At 34.6% G+C, this 18722-nt stretch overlaps 1 protein-coding gene across 1 annotated transcript; it reads left to right on the top strand.

Annotated features, from left to right (window-relative positions):
- The first annotated feature begins 425 nt into the window (after positions 1-425).
- Positions 426-16893, top strand: LOC130804496 (protein RRP6-like 2). Its single transcript, XM_057668952.1, has 14 exons — positions 426-1230; positions 2091-2246; positions 6694-6852; positions 7001-7084; positions 7573-7652; positions 7748-7798; positions 10598-10706; positions 10832-10914; positions 11035-11080; positions 11665-11752; positions 11870-12039; positions 13980-14243; positions 14338-14433; positions 14833-16893. Exons 1-14 carry the CDS (start codon positions 547-549, stop codon positions 15547-15549), a joined length of 2787 nt encoding a protein of 928 aa, XP_057524935.1. The 5' UTR covers positions 426-546; the 3' UTR covers positions 15550-16893.
- Positions 16894-18722: the final 1829 nt, after the last annotated feature.

The following is an 18722-nucleotide window of genomic DNA, read 5'->3' as shown; positions in this document are numbered from 1 at the left end:
ATAATATCACTTTTATAAGAATCAAATTCGTTAACATTGTACAAATTCAAACCAAAACATTAGTATTTTTTTTGAATAGGTTATAATGTATCCAAATTTTACAAAACAAATAAATATAATTTAAATAATTTAATTAATAATGCAAATTGGATACAATTTACCACTTTTATATCATTAAAGTTTTCAGATTTACGAGAAAAATTCGTAACAATTGTGAAAAATCTTTCTGTAATAGTGTTTAATAAGTTTATTATTAACAAGAAAATGCTAAACATACAATTAAAATCGGATGTCAAATTAAATTATCAGACATTTTGTAATATGTAAGTCGGTTCTATAGTCAAAATATGTAATTGGATTCAAATGAGATTATTTTTCTTTCAATTCAATTGGATTTTTAAAAGTGAATTACCAATTTACCATCCCTAGCTAAAACTTCTTCCCTCGTTTTTTAACCACTCTAAAACCCTAACTAAACCCTATTTCCATGGCGATTGAAACTATATGATTCATCTTTAAACCTTTACAATTGTCAGTTAAACGATTATGGAAATTGATCCATTACAGTCGGATACCGATACACTCGTGCAGAAATCAGAAACCTTCAAAAATCTTTCAAATGGCTCAATATCTTCTTATATTTCGAAACTTTCAGGATCATCTAGGGTTTTACCTTCAGAGAAAGACTTTCACTTCTACTACAATTTTGACGAGTTTAGAAATCCAATTAATGAAATTAGTTCTAAGTCTCAGTCTATGATCCAACAAATTGATGCAGCAATGCAGCTGTGGGGTGGGAGAGAAACAGAGTTTCCTCAAGAATTTGATGATGAATCGTATGATTGGCTCGTAAATGTTAATGATGAAATTTTTGAAAGGTTTGATATGTCAATGGATGAGTTTTCGAGGTTGCGAAAGGCAGAAGAAGAAGCGGCTAGGGCTCGACCAACTATTGATGAGAATGGATTTCAATTGGTTTCTGGGCACAAGAAACAGGCTCCTGTTCATTGTGGGATGACAGAAAAGGAGGAAAATGTATCTTCTTCTACTGTGCGGGTTGTCGAGAGGGATAAAAAGACGGAAGGACCAAAGTCTAAGGTTCCGTTTCATATACCGACGATCCAGAAACCGCAGGAGCAGTACAACATATTGGTAAATAACTCTAATCAGCCATTTCAACATGTATGGTTGGAGAGGAGTGAAGATGGCTCAAGGTTCATTCACCCTTTGGTAAGTGAATTTCGTGTAATCTAGCTTTATTTGAATATTGCATGGAGAAAAAGCTCAATGATAAAAACCTTAGTGAAAGATTATTGAGGACGCAGAGGATGTTGGAAGATAAATAGATTGGAGAAACGTAGAATTCAGTTTTTCTGCATATGATGGTTGTGTGTGTAAGGAAGCAAACAAATAAGTTTTGTCTTGAGGGGAGTGTTTTTGTGGTTCTAAGTCTTGAAGCTACGTTTTTGTACAGTGGGAGGCAGACACTTCGTTATGTTTTTAGTCCTTGATTTCACAGACAATGTGATGCTTAAATTAATAGTTTGAGGGTTTACAGGTGTCTATTATCAAAAACATTATTTCATTACCGCAATGCCTTCTGTTTTGGGGAGGTTGGGGCTGGATGTACCCAACTTTACTCTTGGTTAGTGATAACAAAGAAAATTGATTCTAGGTAGCAAATATCATTTGCAACTCTACATAAATAAGAACCGCACATCATTTAATGAGTCATTTTACTACAATTTTTTGTATTCTAAAACTTAAAAAGATATTATTGGCCCCATCAAAATAAAGTGACAATGTGTCTGTTATCAATTGTGTTTAATTTAAGATTTAGAGACCTTGATGTGCATTAGAGTAAATATTTCTTTGTTGACCCCAACCATCATCTGTTACACTGTATTGGGCTGACAGCCCGACACTTGTCAATTTGAATCTCAATATACTTCTTTGTAATCAATGTCAAATTTGTATAAGTTCATGTATGCAGACTGATTTTGCGTTAGTATCCCTTTTACACAGTGTGGTATTAACTGGCTTGACTGCAATATATGTCAATTATCATCTTTTTCTTCTGTTTTTTTTAGGAAAAGCTATCAGTTCATGATTTTGTGGAATGTAATATTGAGTCTCTTGAGTCAATGAAGCCACTTCAACTAGAATCTACTCCATTTAAATTGGTCGAGGAAGTGAAGGATTTAAAGGAGTTAGCTGCTAAACTACGGAGCGTGAATGAGTTTTCTGTAAGTTTTTGTTTGGTTTCTTTGGTTGCTTAAAATTTCTTGATCTTGTGCACAAGCACATATTTAATTATATGATCCAACTCATGCTGTGGGATTTATAAGTCTCTGAATTGTTTATATAGTGTGAAAGCATTGAGAACATTCTGTTCTATCACAACAACTAAAAAATACGTGTGCAGAAAAGGAGTTGGAAACTTGGCGGATTTTGATGTTTGTCCTTGTAGATGCATGTTTTTGCTTTTCTATACCATGTAAGATGTACAAAAATGCAAAAAGACCAGAAAAGGAAATTGTCAATTCTTGCAAATTAGGATGCTTTTAGAATTATTTGTGGAGTGTATTCTCTGAAAATAAACCACTTGAGTGGCTGTTGCAATGGGAAGATGTAAAGCAGTATAATCAATGTGGAATCATATCTTTTAAAATATTTTTCTTTCATAAATTTGTTTTATAATCTTAATTTTTTCTATAGAAAGAATTACTAGGTTTTGTGAAAAAGGGGTGCTAATATATACCTCATGTACCAAAGCCTCATTGTTTTACAGGTAGCGTATGGTAATTTTCATATGTATTCTCTTTTTATCTCTTATGTTTAGTTGCACAAAACGAAATTTGATACGATACGTGAAACAAAATCGGAAACGAGAAACGTTAATCTATAAGTTTTGAAAACGTAGGAAACGAAATGTGATTCTTACATTGCACAAATGATGCGGAACCAGTGATCTGAGTTGCGAATCCTCACGACTCCGGCAAGGACATTTTCGTTCAGAGACCGGAGGTTCGATCTGAGTTTCACACTTCATTGGTTTAGCCCTTCAGTTCACTATCAAGAGTTGTTTTATATGGGTTCAGAATCTACCGTATCAAGTAATTCATATAATATTATATTTTATATTTTGAATAAAAAATAATAATTCGCGTAATCTAAGGAGCAATTACTATGATAAAAAAATTACAATTAAATACGACGAGTTTTCATATTTTAAAAACGATCTACTATAACTTTTATAAACACATATTACCAATTAAAATTTAGTCTTCAAAAATGACAATAAAGACTGATATTACAAATCCACTTTCTTTTGTTGATTTTAAATTAGTCATGATCATACAAAAATAAGTTATGACCTATTATCAATGATTTGAAATTACATGCCAAACTTTTTGTTTTATTAATATTTAATAGTATAAAGAGAATTATGTCTTGTCTCAGTTGGAGAGAAAGTATCACTTTTTAGAAGTTAATTCTCACCTAGCTATTCCCTTGGCCTACTTTCTAATCCAACAAAATAAAAGTCTAAAAATTTCAATTTAAATAACAAGGTTTATTAATTATTATTAACCTTATAAAATTAGAATAAAAAACCGACGCTAGTGGAGAATGACGATTATTTGGGTGCTAATGGGTGGTTGTGCTTGGGTTGCCATGGGCTACAAGGGGAGTGTGAGGCGTGACGGGAAAACAAAGTGCACAATGAGATTAAATGAAGGGTAATAGTGAAAGAGTAACTATTTTGCGACAAGGTTTACCCTTGTTAGGAAAGATAGAAAATACATACAAGTGGATATTTTAAACTTCTCAAACTTTTTGAGCTTTTTAATGGGTTCAACTATTCATACTAAAGTTAAAGTATAATGTGGGAGAACGTAGAGAACTCAAGGTGTTATAATTGAGACATAATTTCACATAGAGGTGAGGGGCTAGTGAGCTTGAGCATGTGACATGGAAGAGCAATTTGGTAAAGAGTGATCGATGAGTCAATTCTAGCTTCAATTGGTATTGGCATTTTGCACCAAAAATGTAGGGGGAATCAAACGATGGCTTGCATATTAGAGGAAGACGGTAAAAGATTTTAGATCATGGGATAAAAATGAGGTTGTTTTGTTATGCAACGACTCTTTACAAATAATATGCTTTGTAAAACCCTATGATTTAAGATCATGGAGTAATTGCCATTATAAGATGTTTTGACGTATACTATAAGCCATTGTAACCTTTTTTTTTTAAGTGTATAGGTTTTAAAGGGTCTACTATAAGCTTTAGTGTAAAACTTCAAATATATAATTTGGAAAACATGAAATACTATAATAATATGATTTTTTTTCAAGTTAGCAATTCACATTACGATGTTCGCAAAAAGATTTGTAGCATCGCAAGGTGCTCAGTCCACTAATTTTTCTATGCTCCAGATATAATCTATGGTGAGAGTGACTTTGCAGTGATGTTGGTTTATATTCATCTTCATATCTCTTTTTCCTCAACGAGTGTGCTTACTATCCTCTTTCCTTCTTCCGGTCCTTCACCTTCCTTTTATCTGTATTTTTTCTTTATACTTCAACGTTTTTCTTATGGAGCCAAAGTGCTAATCATGAGTATTTTAAAGTGTGAAACTTGTTTTACCTTTGGAATTTACTTTGAGTAAGAATGAAATGCCGTCCAAAATGCTTAATGGTGAGCCAAACATATCCTAGGGGTTCTCCTAGCTACCAAAATCACAGTGTAAAAATGTAGTAACGGTCGTAATTGCGGTACTGGGAGTGATGCGGTTATTGTAACGCCTAAATATGAATGGAAACCATAAGAATATCCTTAGATATGGCCCAAAGCGCAGTTGTTAACACTTTCACTACGCAAGAAATATTGATTTGTTTTTTTTGAAAATCTTTACAATGCGAGCAATGTGATACAATGTAGTCTTGTTTTAACACTGTGATGAAATGTTTATGTTGCCTCATTGACTCTGCTAGATGTTCAAAAAGGTTGATTTTAGATTTGAACAATCTTGGAAAAAAAGTTCAAGGCTGCAGGGGGGAATTGAGAGGAACAAGAAGATAATGAAATCATAATTCAGAAGAGTAGAAAAATCGGAAAGGCAATATAGGAAGAGAAGAAAAGCTTGAAAGCAAATCGAAATTATAGAAAAAAAAGGAAAAGGAAAAGAGAAGACGACAAACAGAAATAGGAGAATACCTACCTGGGCATGAGAACTATTGGAGCTCTTATGGACAATTACCTAAGGCATCAAACATCAATTGCTAGAATTTACCAACTTTTTCCTCTATCCTTCTCTTTAACCAGTCCATGAGTTTTTGATGAGTGTCATGTAGGCACTTGAGTGTGGGCCTAATGTCATGTGAATTCTTCTCCTCTGATTTTGTAAAAGGTGCCCCTTGTTTTAAAATATATGAAAACAACAAAAAAAGCATTCAAAGCCCAATGCTGTTAAAATGCACATAATTGCACGACTTTTCTAGTATATTTCTGTTTCTGCTTTACTAAATACAGTCACTCACTTGCCTGACTAGTCTTAGCACTTAAGTGCACCTAAGGCATCCGTTTTACTACTAAGCACCATGTCTTGCACGGTTTAATCTCTCAACTATGATGACAGTCAATTGTTTTGTAACGACCTAATATTGCTTGCATTGATGCTTTCATGACTTGTAATGCATTCTTCCCAAGTAACATTTTAGAAAATTGTTACCATTGAGTTGGAGCGTGCTACCTTCACAAGGTTGACAAATGAGTGTCATCTATATTAGGAGGGAAGTTGGGTCATGGGTGTATATGCTTTAAAAGATTGGTCCAATTTATTTCAATTTGAAGAATTATCCTAGAGATTTGAACTATTCATTTTATCGGAACTTCACAAGTAGATTAAATTTTCTAAATTGATGACTTTTGATATATATATATATTCTGATTTTTACTTGATTGGAAATTTAGAAGCTATATTAGTTTATTCTTGTTAGAACACTCTTTTGTCTTTCACAATCTGAGTTCCTACTGTTTTCTTATAAGAAAACTATTACAGTTTCATCCCCCCAATGAAATCAACTATTATGGATCTTAGATATTATGTTCTCTTAATTTGATAATTGAAGGCAGAAGTTGAACATGTAACTAATTCACTGTGGCTATTGGCCTTAGACAGGGACTTCTAGTAAACTTCATATCCAGAGATGAGGCGTGTAGAAAAGAGTTGGGATGGGCTATCATCTAAGTAGCAACTTCTTTTTAGCTTGCACAATTTTGTGTATCGAAATTGAAAGATACATGATGGAAATAATTTTTCTATGGCAGCGACAATTGCTCCGGATGAGTTAAGTGCTAGCCATAAATCTTCCACATTAAAATTCTATTCTTAAATAGAGCTAAGAGTAATATTATTATATTCATAAAGCATTTCTTTCCCTCTTTTTTATGAAGTAGTAGATTTATAGTTCTTTTGTCTTAAATTACAAAACTAAAGTGAAATGACTCATTATGCCATTTGCACTTTGTTTATTATTGTTTTGCTATAGTTCTCATTGCTGTGTCTCTAACCATCAATTTTGTTTGATTTTCTCTTGTTTGATCAAACACACCCTTTTATTTTCTCTTTGTTGTTGCCAGATGGAATATGCTTGAATTATATTATGTTTAAAAGAAACCTTCTTTTAGGTCGATCTGGAACACCATCAGTACCGGTCATTTCAAGGATTGACTTGCTTGATGCAAATATCTACCAGAATGGAAGATTTTGTTGTTGATACTTTGAAATTGCGAGTTCATATCGGTCCATATTTGAGGGAAATGTTCAAGGATCCTACTAAGAGGAAGGTATTCAATTATATATTGACCTCTATATTCTTTCATCACCTATGCTGTGTTCTGGAATTTAGAGGCTGCTTTGAACACGATGGATAAGGTGTTTTCTCTCTTCCTATGTAATTATAAGCTATACCTTGTTCATACATTGAAATTGTAGGTAATGCATGGAGCTGACAAGGATATTTTATGGCTTCAGCGAGACTTTGGCATTTACGTATGCAATTTATTTGATACAGGCCAGGTATGTTGCTGATATGTATTTTTTAAGAGTTTTTGTCATCCCTATCAATTTTCCTTGTAACTTAAATCTTGTCACCGGATGTGAATGTTTGACTCATTTTTCTCTCTATGGGGTATGTGATGGCTTTCAAACCCTTTCTTTTTGTATAAGTGGCTCATATACTTCAATGTGTAGCCGCCGCTACGGCCCGCTAGCAATATGTTGAATGTAATTTTTTTTGTATGTGTGCTTGGTGTTTTGTTATTAGCTATGAAAGAATCTATCTTTGTATATATAAGAGGATGATTGGAATAGCATAGGGCACATAAACTAGAATTGGAATAGAACTTTGATTCATTTGGTCAAAAATAACAAAATTGTATATCATTAGATAGGGTTGAAAAATGCTTTAAAGTCATTCATGATGTACTTAAACTTCCTAACATAAAATTACTACATAATTCTTCACTTACAATCTGTTTTTTCTTTTATTTGTACTTTTTTCCAAGGCTTCAAGAGTGCTACAAATGGAGAGAAACAGTTTGGAGCATCTTCTTCAGCATTTCTGTGGAGTTAATGCAAACAAACAGTAACTTGCTAACGGAGTTAATTTTTATTTGAATTCATTAAATTCAAAGATTGAATAGTTTGGCATATGTTGATTGATTTTTAAACCTCATGCAGATACCAAAATGCTGATTGGAGGTTGCGTCCACTTCCACATGAGATGATAAAGTACGTATCGTTCAATAATATGGTTCAACTTACTCTTGTATATTTTGACTGTTGAGACCAAGTTGATTTGAGATAGTTAGATGTCATTGTCTTTTTAATAACTTTCATGCCTCATTTTCTTTATCCGAGCTGTGGAAAATATCTATTTTTGAGGGGAAGCTCACTAGTAGGGACTACATTCCACGCGTCATAATATGTGATCACAAGATTTAGGTCCTGTACACACTAAAGTATTTATGTCTCTTTTTTTTTTTCCAGTTTGAGCCTCTTTTGTTTTTGGGTTTGGCAGTCGGGAAATTTTCCGAGAAAATGGGTTTGTCTCTGTGTGTGTTGGTTGGGGGGGGATGTTTTTTATTTATTTGAATTTCCAACTATAGTTTACAAGCATTTTATTTTCAAATGGCTTTCTAGAGGCTACAACGTCGGCGGATGGATTTTTTTGGGATTTCATTCCTATTGTTATTAATTGGGTGCCTGATAGTTGATTTGTGCTGAGTTTGTTAGAAACCCCATTTTTCATATAGGCAAACTTCTTTTATCTGGGTTGCTTTAAGTATAATATTTCTCCTTTGAATAAAACAGAGTTGACTTCTTGAAAATTGATGAATCAATAGTGCAAGGAAACTAGTTCATCTTTTAGTTGAATGTTTCTTTTACAAGTTAAAACGAAGTTTTCCTCTCCTTTAAGGAACTACTTTATTAAATACGGGATTCAATATTTTTTCCGCCCACTAAAGTAAGGATAGTTGCTCTGTCACAATACATTGTGTTATTATCTGAATCAAGATTGTTAGTTATAGATCTATTATAGCAAGAAATAGCAATTCTAAATTATTGATTCAAAAGGATCCGTTGGATGAATGTCATGTTCATTGAGTCAAAAGGATCTGTTTGTGATTCATAGATAGATTGGCTGGAATGGCACTAACGTGCTGCAACCTATAATTAGCTTATCGACATATGTTGCGTTTTATTAGTGATATATAAGGTGAATTTTGGTGGTTGCTAACCTACCCCCAATTCTTTTCTTCCTTGAAAGTTTGGATGGTGGCTCATGGATATAAGCAACTCGAGTATATACCTTCTCATTTCAACATTGAGGTTTGGATTATTTTTTTAATAACTATAGCATATTTGGAACATTATGTTTCCATAGATAGTTTTCGAAGCCCTCGCTTCCGATCTCCATACTCCCTCAACTCCTATGAGAAAGCATAATATGACACGAATACGTGAGAGCTTTTTTAGTTATATATGGTGCAAACTCAAAAGGTGCTCCTCTATGAATTAAAATAGTATTAATAAAATTCATAATTTCCTTCTTGATTACTAATATGGGCAGTTATTTTCTGTTTATGATATGAAATTTATGCTCAAATTTGATTTGCGTAAGAGATTAGCAAGAATTCAATGTGCGTAAGAGATAGATTTATCATGTATTTTCTACTAATATTACACCATAGCCAGTAGCAATGATCTGTTAGTGAACTATTTTTCTATTATGTTTTTGTATTTAATTTTGCAGATACCTAACACTTTTGAGTTAAAAAAGTGTAGTCACTTTTGAGTTAAAAAAGTGTATTCACTTTTGAGTTAAAAAAGTGTAGTTTGATCTTATTTTTGGGAACTAATAGCTAAAAAATTTTGAATTCCTGATCTGACCAAAATCTCTTGTTTGGATAATGAAGGGATTTGAATATGGAATTGGCCTGGCACATTTAAAATATTTTCATTCAATAAAATTTCTAGATTCCCATGAAACAGAATATCACATTCCATTATATGATTTAGTATTTCACTTTCACTGTGGTTCTCTCTCGAGCACTCCTACCATAGTTCAAAAGCAAGGCATCATCATGTTGTATCATCGGAGTTTTCATCATTTATTAATCCATCCAATAGATGCTATCCGCACCGTATAGATGTTAAAGTCCACATCGTAGGTGGTTCAAGGGATATCGACACCCGCATCACCCAGTTGTCTGAATATTGTGACTAATACTGAAATCGTGATGAAAACTGCATTTTCACTCTGCGCTCTTCTTTCTTCACTCATCACTTTTTGGCATGGAGTCAATAATGGAACTTTTTTTCCTGTTTCAGTACATGGATACTAAAGACTTAGCTAGCAGCTGTAGCACGAAGTATTTATTTATATCAGCTTTTCACTGTCCTTGTTTTCTCTTGACATGTCTCATCATTCATGTTATTCTGATATCAAGCATTCAAGCTCTTCTTGAGTTGCATTTGACATTATATCGTGAGTGTAAGTTGTTTGATACTTTGGTTTGTTTATGTTTCTATTTTAGTTTGGTTTGGATTGACTTCTTTATTTTGGTTTTCGGTTTGAATTAGTTTTTCATTAGGAAAAACCGAAAATCAAAAACCAAACCAAATTTTAAAGTGCTTATAATTATTGGCATGCATCAAAAGAAAAACTCAGTACTTTAATTTGAACTTGTTTTAATTTTTAAATTTGACTCAGTTGGGATAGTGTAAACTTGGTATATTGGACTGTTGGTTATTTATATGACATTTAGTTAAAATGTTACTTTTTTTTGACATAATGTGTTTCATGCTTTGTTTTGGTTTTTGTAGTGTAATTCAATTTGGTTTGGTTTTTTGGGGTTTGTTTAATTTGGTTGGATTGAAAAAAAAAAAAACTATGTTTGGTTTGTCCTTATATCAAAACCAAATTACACAGTATAGTAATAGATTTGAGTGAAAAAAATTGCATTCTGTGTTGCTTCACTTCTACAGTTTTGATCTCTATTCTTGACCAATAATCACTTGTGGCAGGTATGCCAGAGAAGACACGCACTATCTATTGTATATATATGATTTGTTGAAAATGAGACTGCTTTCAGAGTCAACGGATCCTAAAAACTCTAAAGAGCTCCTACTAGAGGTACAACGGTTCTGGTACTATGTTTCACAGATCCTAAAATGTAGACTATGACGTTGTCATGTTGTTAGGTGGATTTTGAATTTCATGCGCTGATGCTGACTTGATGTTATTACGAATTGGTGCAGGTTTACAAGCGCAGTTATGATATATGCATGCAACTTTATGAGAAAGAGCTACTGACTGATACTTCATATCTTTACATATATGGGTTAGTCTCTTTTATTTGAACGTAAAAACATGCCTGTCATCTGGTCCTGGTGGTCTAGTTAAACTGTCTAGCTTAAAGTTTGATTTCGTGGGCCTTATTGCTGTGTATTTTGATGAACAGTGTCCAGGCAACTGATCTTGACGCTCAACAGCTGTCCATTACTGCTGTAAGTTTGAATATCTGTTATGGTGTTAATATAGGCTGTGGTAAAATTTACAGCAAAAAGCCTAAAGTGCAATGACTGTACGTAAAATAGTAGTAAATGTTACAGAGTGTAATATGTTTGCAATTCTTTATGTATATAAAATATTGTGAAATTTGCACTGTGCTCTATTCTAAAGTACAAATTTGACCTATGAATTTAGTGAATTAGCAAGCTAATGGTTTCTTGAAGGCACCATGCTTAAAGGCTGCATTCTGTGAAATGGAACACCCACTCAATGCTTTGTAATCAGTTAATTTGAGCTCCGTATGACTGTACCAATTATTGTTCTGTTCGGATATTTTTATGATTATATGACTTTGAGATTTGCGCTAGAGGTGAATGCCTTATCAATTGCGGCTGTTCGTGATTCTTGAGGATAATTCTCAAAGTCTTACATTACAAAACCTTTAACTATCCTATAAATATCTTTTTTGACGTCACATCTGTAGCTAATAGCTTTGTTTAAATATCTTGTATTTCTATTTTACAAAAGCATGTTGTTGCCTCATATTGTGCCTTGAATCTGATCTGATATTTATTTGCAGGGCCTCTGTGAGTGGAGGGACACAATTGCCCGTGCAGAGGATGAAAGCACTGGTTATGTTTTGCCAAATAAAATACTGTTGGAAATTGGTAAATATACCTGTTGGAAACAGGCATTGATATTTTACTAATTTGTTCACTTTATGAGTGCAATTGACATATTGTTTATAAACATATTCATGAGATTTTGTACTTTTAATGGAAAAGCCAAGCAGATGCCTCATACGACAAAAAAGTTACGACATCTGATAAAATCAAAGCATCCATACGTGGAACGTAATCTCGGTTCTGTGGTCAACATCATCAGGCGTTGTGTTGAAAATGCTTCGAGTTTTGAAGCAGCAGCTCAGCAACTGAAGGATGGTCGACTTAAAATGGTTTGTCTCTCTTGGTGAAAAAATATATTGAAACTGGTGCAAATCTTAATTATTATATTTATGTTATTGTTTGGCATGAATTACTTGAAAGTTCTTTTGAAAAGTATTTTTTACCTGATATATAAATAAATTACTCACTATGGTGGAAACCTGGACGATCTCTTAGAATTTTAGTTATATTCAATTTATATTCTGCTTGGAGACCTGGGTTTGCTCAAGTGATAATGTTGTGTTTACTGGTTTGCTTTTAGATCTATCTTAATGTAACGTAGCATTTGCATACTTTTTACTAAATATGAGGGCAGCTGAGCTCTATACTTGAACTAACAACAACTCCATTCCCCAATCAGAATGAAATTTTAACTGAAGTATCAAGTCGAGTAAAATTGGATAAATCTTTGGTATTTGGTTTGATCTATCTTAATGTAACATAGCATGTGCATAGTTTTTACTAAATATGAGGGTACCCACAATCATTAGTTGATTCTTGGCCATCTTCATGCATAATGAACTGGTGACCTACTTCTTTTGAAACGTGTTTGTGCTTGTGTTAGATCCTGCCTTATTTTGCAAACTTTCTCCACATGGCCAAACCACTTGCAATGGTTGCTACGGTTACACTGAGGCTTGGCTTTCCATTTGCAATCACTCTCGAGGTGATTAGTTCCTTGGAAATTCCACATGGAGAAAATATGTCTTATTCTTCAGCTGCTTTTCCTCCTTTAGCATCACTAGACTTAGAAGCATTTTTGACCTCCTGTGTCTTGTCACTCGTGTGTTTTGTGAGTAGTATAAGATGCTCCTTCTTAATTCATCTTTATTCTTCTGGTTACTCTTTCTTTATGAGCCTTCATCATGCTTACCACCTTTAATACTATTAGATTTGATAAGTCCTTTGTGCTTTCTATCACACCGGCTGCACTATCATATGCTTTTGTCACAGTGTTCAAAATTTTGTTGACAACATCTTCTTGAATCTCTTCTCTTTACATCCTCATTTGATCGACTAAATCTGTGATTCTTTTGTAGTAATCATTGATGTTTTCTCTAGACTCCATACTCAGATTCCCGAAATCATTTTTCAAGTTTTGAAGTGCAATGGTCTTGATCTTTCCACTTTCTTGAAGCTTTTTCTGCAAAGTATCCCATGCTTCTTTGGATGAACTTACAATAACTGTTCTTGCAAAATGGTATGCATTTTGAAAGATCTGCAAAGCACTCTGATCTTTTTGATGATTTGCCCTTTTGATGGAGTTTCCAGTTTTAATGGTGTTCCACCAACCTCAGATAATGTGGTTTCAACCTTAGCACCACTTTCAAATTCTTTCCACTAATCTCTTAGACTAGTTTTCATTTGTACACTTTAAAAATCATAATTCTCTCAATTGAAAATGAAAATTATATTCTAGTTGAAGGTCTGAGATGTTGAAGACAAAGAAGCCATGTGTTTGGATTTTTTTGTGTTTAGGGTTTCTTCTTGGATATATGTGGAACTAATGCTTGAACCTTATAGCTCTGATACCAATTGTTGGAGGGAAGAAGAAACTAGATAGAATTTATTAGAGAAGAAGATTAAAGTAATTGAAAGATTGTGTTTGTTGTTGTATAAATGATGAGTACAAGTTCCCTTTATATAGGGTAGAAAGATGCCAAATAATGATTGCAACCATTGAAGAGTCGCAACCTTTGGACTTTCAATTATAACTCCTCTAACTATTGATATACCTTTTAATTAATCTGCTTAGTACATAAACTTAATGAGGGAGACTAAAATTCTCAATTACTAATAGCTATTATGAATTATAAATTAATGCTATATATTATGTATCATATGGTCTATCTCTGTGAATTTGGCAGTTATATGGAGTTGCATTTTTTTCAATTTCCATTCAAAAGAATTTTCTTTTTGATACTTTTTGTGATGTCAAATTTCATTTCAGGCACCCAAATTAAATAGTGCTGAGACTGATATTGACAATGATGGTGAAGCTAATGTTAGCCAGCTTAAATTTTCTCCAGATTATGTGCATATGAAAGAAGAAAGTTTGAAGTTTGCTGACCATGATCCTAAATTAAGGAAGGATAAAGTTGGCTTTTCATTGGAAGAGATAAGTCAGAACAGGAATATGGCTATAGATGCTAATGATGGAATTGTTGTTCCTGAATGTCATAGAGAACAGCAGGCCTTTTCCAGTCAAAAAAGTGTAAGTGGCACTTGAGAAGGTCGTATATAGAGTTGCATGATCTGTTTATTCATATTCACTTTGAGTGCAAAATTATTTATTCTCTTCGTTTAAGGTTCCTGAAGCTACTGTCCAGCTGCTAAAGAAGCCAGGTCGTGCTTTTGGGGCACTTCTGGGGAGTTCTTCCAAAAAGAAAACTGGGCTGAATAAGGTGTGTTGATTTTAAAATTATTGTGCACTATAAACAATAATTGCTTATTTGATTATCCTAGCTGGTAATTGGTTTGTTTGTGTATTACGCCTGAAGATTTGTCTTTCTTGAGTTACAATGGGTTTCCCTATGTAGAGACAATTATCTACCATGTTAGTTTTTTTGCATTATGAATATGGTCCGCTTTGACCATTGTCACTATTTCTCTGCATGAGTGATTTTGACTGAATATACTCTTGATCCTTTGAATGTGCTACATAACGCTAATTAAAGTGAGAACTTTTTGGATCTTGTGTATTAAATCCAAACGTAAGGAGGGAGTAATGATCTAGGAATCTCTACTGTGGTGATTTTAGGAGAGTCTTTTCCCAACTTCAGCACACTATTCTATCTTTGCAGGATGGAGACAAGTTGAAGGAGATTAAATCATCTGTAAATCTTCCGTTTTACCACTCATTTTCATACAACTGGGAGCAGGAATTGAAGCAAGAGCCTAAACAAACACCGAAAGAGCCAAATGAAACCTCTAATACTCCGCTCATGGGGGAGTGCCCTTGTGAAGCTGATTTGAGCATCAAGTCAAAAGATGCGTCAACTGATGATGGGCACCCTTTTGCGTCAGTGTCAAACTCCAAATTAGATGATATTATCTTACTGACTGGTGATTCTAGTGACAAAGAACTCACTGATAGTTCAGCTCGAGATCAAATTTGTGCGAAATTGAATGATCAAGTTGCTTCTGAACAAGAATTGGTTGCCCCGGACGTGGACAAAGACAAGGATGATGAGCAGATTTCGTTATTGGATTTGTCATCTAGTTTCCAGAAATGCTTGCAGTCCGTTAATGACAATAAAGCCAGCAAACATGAAACAAAGTTCAAAGAAACTAGCAGCTCTCAGTTTAAGCCATTTGATTATGAAGCTGCACGGAAAGGGTTGAAGTTTAGTGAGGTTGCAGAAAAAGAATTAAAAACTGGTGATAAAGTTGACAATCGCTTTGGCAAGAAAAAAACGGTTGTCAGCAATGGGCTCAAGATAGACGAAGGTATACTTCCTGAAGGTAAAAAACGTCAAGCTTTTCCTTCCAGTGGCAATCGAAGTGCTACATTCAGGTGAGTTAGAACCGGCCCCTTCATTTTATTTCCTTGTACAATGAGGACGTGATTAGAGAATATGATGAATAGTCGGAAACTCATAAAAAATCTAGAGCATCATATTGATTTCTATACTTGCAATGGGCAAATTTTCATCGAGTCAAGCACATTACCGGAACATATAGTAGTCGAATACATTAAGTTTACACAGAAATGAAACTGGCCTCAAATTCAGGTCTTAGGAATTAGGAAGCTTTACTTGGTGAGATCGCAATTGTCCAGCATTTTTGGGTACTTTTTAAATTTTTGTATTTCCTTTAATATGCCATCATTTTTAGTCCCTCTACTCATGAATTCGTATTTATGTCTATTTAAATTTGTGCCGCTTTGTGTATTATTTTCCTTTTTGGCAATTATTTTACTCTTTTAATGTGCATACTTCTCTTCATTTGTCTCATCTATTTATTTCCTCCACCTACTTATGATTTTGTCTTATTAGTTATTAGTTATTACTCAATTTGATATTACATTTAATAAAAAGAGGTAATGGGGACATTGAATGTATTACTTAAAATAGCGTTGTCTTTTAATGGAGTCTATTCCCAAAATATGGCTTAAAAAAAAATAATTCCCACTTTGCATTATTTGGGAAAGTATTTCCCACAATACCGTCCACGTGGAAAATTTAATTTTTTTTTTTCAGATAAAACCGCCATCTCAAGTGGCGGTTTGCCTTAACCACAAAAACGCCATCTGAAGTGGCGGTTTGGTCCAGGTAAACCGCCACTTCATGTGGCGGCTTGCTTGTGACTTGATTTTTTTTTTTTCTTTGCCTTAATTTTTTTTTCTTTCATTTTAAAATAGTGAACGCAACATGCATTAAACTAGTTCAATACCATCTATTCCATAATAATCAATTACGAATCGGCTTGTTTTGAAAAAAATAATTATGAAACTAATGCAAAGATATATTACAATTATGGAAACTCATACAAGAAGTTCAAGTCGTATAAGAATATACAAAGCTTGTTAAACTACAACCCCCGACCCCTTTTGTTTTGCACACCGGTCGATGAGATGGTGTGAACTCGTCAACCTCCGCTACTGGGCTCGGCATCGCCATGATCGCTGAAACATACATAAGTGTTATAAAAATCATTTAAATATTATTAGATTCAACATGTTGTTACAAAATTTAAAAAAAAAACATACTTTGTTGACCTTCGAGGGCATGTTTTCTTATTATGACCACTACATCCACAAAAGGTACACGAGTTACGAGGACGCGTCAACGGTGCATCCATTTCGTTCTGTATACGAGTTGATCGCGGACGACCCTGTGCACGCTTCGTTGAGGGATCTGGAACAACTGTAGGACCATTCCAAGGATCGCAAGTGAACATGTTTGGAACGGGCATGAAAGACTTCTTATATGTCGATACGTATTTTGTAGTGCGAAATGAAGGGTCCACAAAAGCATCGTACGATATGTTACGAGCTCGACATACTGCAAGAACATGTGAGCACGGTAACTTGAAGATGGTTGGTTTCTGACATGTGCATGATGTTGCTGTGAGGTCAACCATGTAGGATTTTCCACCTTTTCCTGCTATCCTATTGCCACAACCAGTGGTGACCTCGAATATCCCACGCACTGTGTCATATATCCTAACATCATGAAAGCGTGCTTTTTCAGCATTCTTATCAATCGTATCACTTGGTTTCTTCGCATACACATGTCCACTGTCTAATCTGCTTCTCCCTAAATCCCTCCTTGTGGCAAAGTATTCGTTTACCCGGTAGAATGTCATCCTAACTAATGAAGTGATTGGGAGTGACCTGGCCCCTTTCATAACGCCGTTGAACGCTTCAGACATGTTTGTAGTTCTCACTCCATATCGATGCCCACCGTCATGAATCAAAGTCCATTGGCGCTCGGGAATAGAACCATCCACTAAGTACTTGTACGCGTCCTCATTAAGCTCTTTAAGGCGATTCATGTAGAAATTATACTTCCGAATCTTTGTCTGTTCAGAAGTTTTTCCAAATAAGTTCTTAACCGCTATGTTTTTAAACTTCTTATGCACGTTTGAAGCTAGATGACGTTTACAAAACCGATGGAATGCATATGGTTCTTCCCAACCTTTTCCAACTCTGTTCATTGCATGCAAAATTCCCTTGTGACGATCAGATATAACACATAAGCCGTCCCTCTTAGTGACATAATGCCTTAATGATTGACTTCACCTTAAACGCTGGATCAACTCTAATCATATCCACGATAAGATCAGCAACAAATTCAGAAGTAAGGAGGGGATGGTCGTCACTGTAATGTACTGAGCAATCTTGATTATGACCCTTATATCGCACAATCTTAAATGATCCCGTTGCGGTCATAACAGCTCGCATCCTCTATTCACAACCTATATCCTCCGCATTAGTGCATTGGATAACGTACTTTGAAGGCTCCGACTCAATTACACGGAAGTTTCTATTATTAGAAATCGCCCATGCTTTAACATTCTTCTTAAGGTGGTCTAAGGAGCTAAACTCTTGCCCTATCCTAAAGTCTCCATTTTCATTATGGAGTTGTCATCGTTCCAGGTCATCCATGCATCAATCAATCTTTGATCAACCTCATCAATTCTAAGCCAATCTTGAGATGGAGCACCATCTCTAATCGCTGCATCTAGAGCTTCTCTTCTTTCATCGTCCTCTTCTGAATCAGAATCAATATGCTCATCCTCCTGATCTAAAGAGTCAACCTCGTTCGCATTAAGGCTACCCAAGTGACTCGTGGAAAAGGTGTTCATTACACCACCACCAATGCCACGTGAATGAGTTGGAGAGGTAATCTCATCCAAGTGCTCATTAACGTAATTTGGGTTACTTAACATTTCTGTGAATGTATCATGGCGTACACTAGGACCTGATTCTGGAAGTTCCATGCTAGTCATGACTTCCCTCGCATTATCCAAATTTGCAACCAATTCAACATAAACCTCCATTGCCGTTCCAGGGGCTTGTGATGTCGCATAAGCAAGAGCACTTATGCTTTCATCATTCTTAATCGGGACTAACACATTTTTCCCAGTCACCGGATATTTCATCTCCAATTTTTACATAAAAGAGTTGCGATCACAACCAATTACATCATAGACTTTGCTAACAAACACCTCAAAAGTCGTATTTTGA

Source organism: Amaranthus tricolor, chromosome 17 (genome assembly GCF_026212465.1).
Source record: "Amaranthus tricolor cultivar Red isolate AtriRed21 chromosome 17, ASM2621246v1, whole genome shotgun sequence".
Taxonomy (NCBI): domain Eukaryota; kingdom Viridiplantae; phylum Streptophyta; class Magnoliopsida; order Caryophyllales; family Amaranthaceae; genus Amaranthus; species Amaranthus tricolor.
The sequence above is the reverse complement of the archived record's forward strand: the minus strand, read 5'-3'. Positions and strand labels throughout refer to the sequence as shown.

What these genes read in the sequence shown, in the direction of transcription:
- LOC130804496 (XM_057668952.1), top strand. Translation starts at nt 547, where the DNA reads ATGGAAATTGATCCATTACAGTCGGATACCGATACACTCGTGCAGAAA. An exon ending in CAAGGTTCATTCACCCTTTG is followed by an intron (nt 1,231 to 2,090) that starts GTAAGTGAATTT and finishes TGTTTTTTTTAG; the next exon opens with GAAAAGCTATCAGTTCATGA. An exon ending in CTTCCACATGAGATGATAAA is followed by an intron (nt 7,799 to 10,597) that starts GTACGTATCGTT and finishes CACTTGTGGCAG; the next exon opens with GTATGCCAGAGAAGACACGC.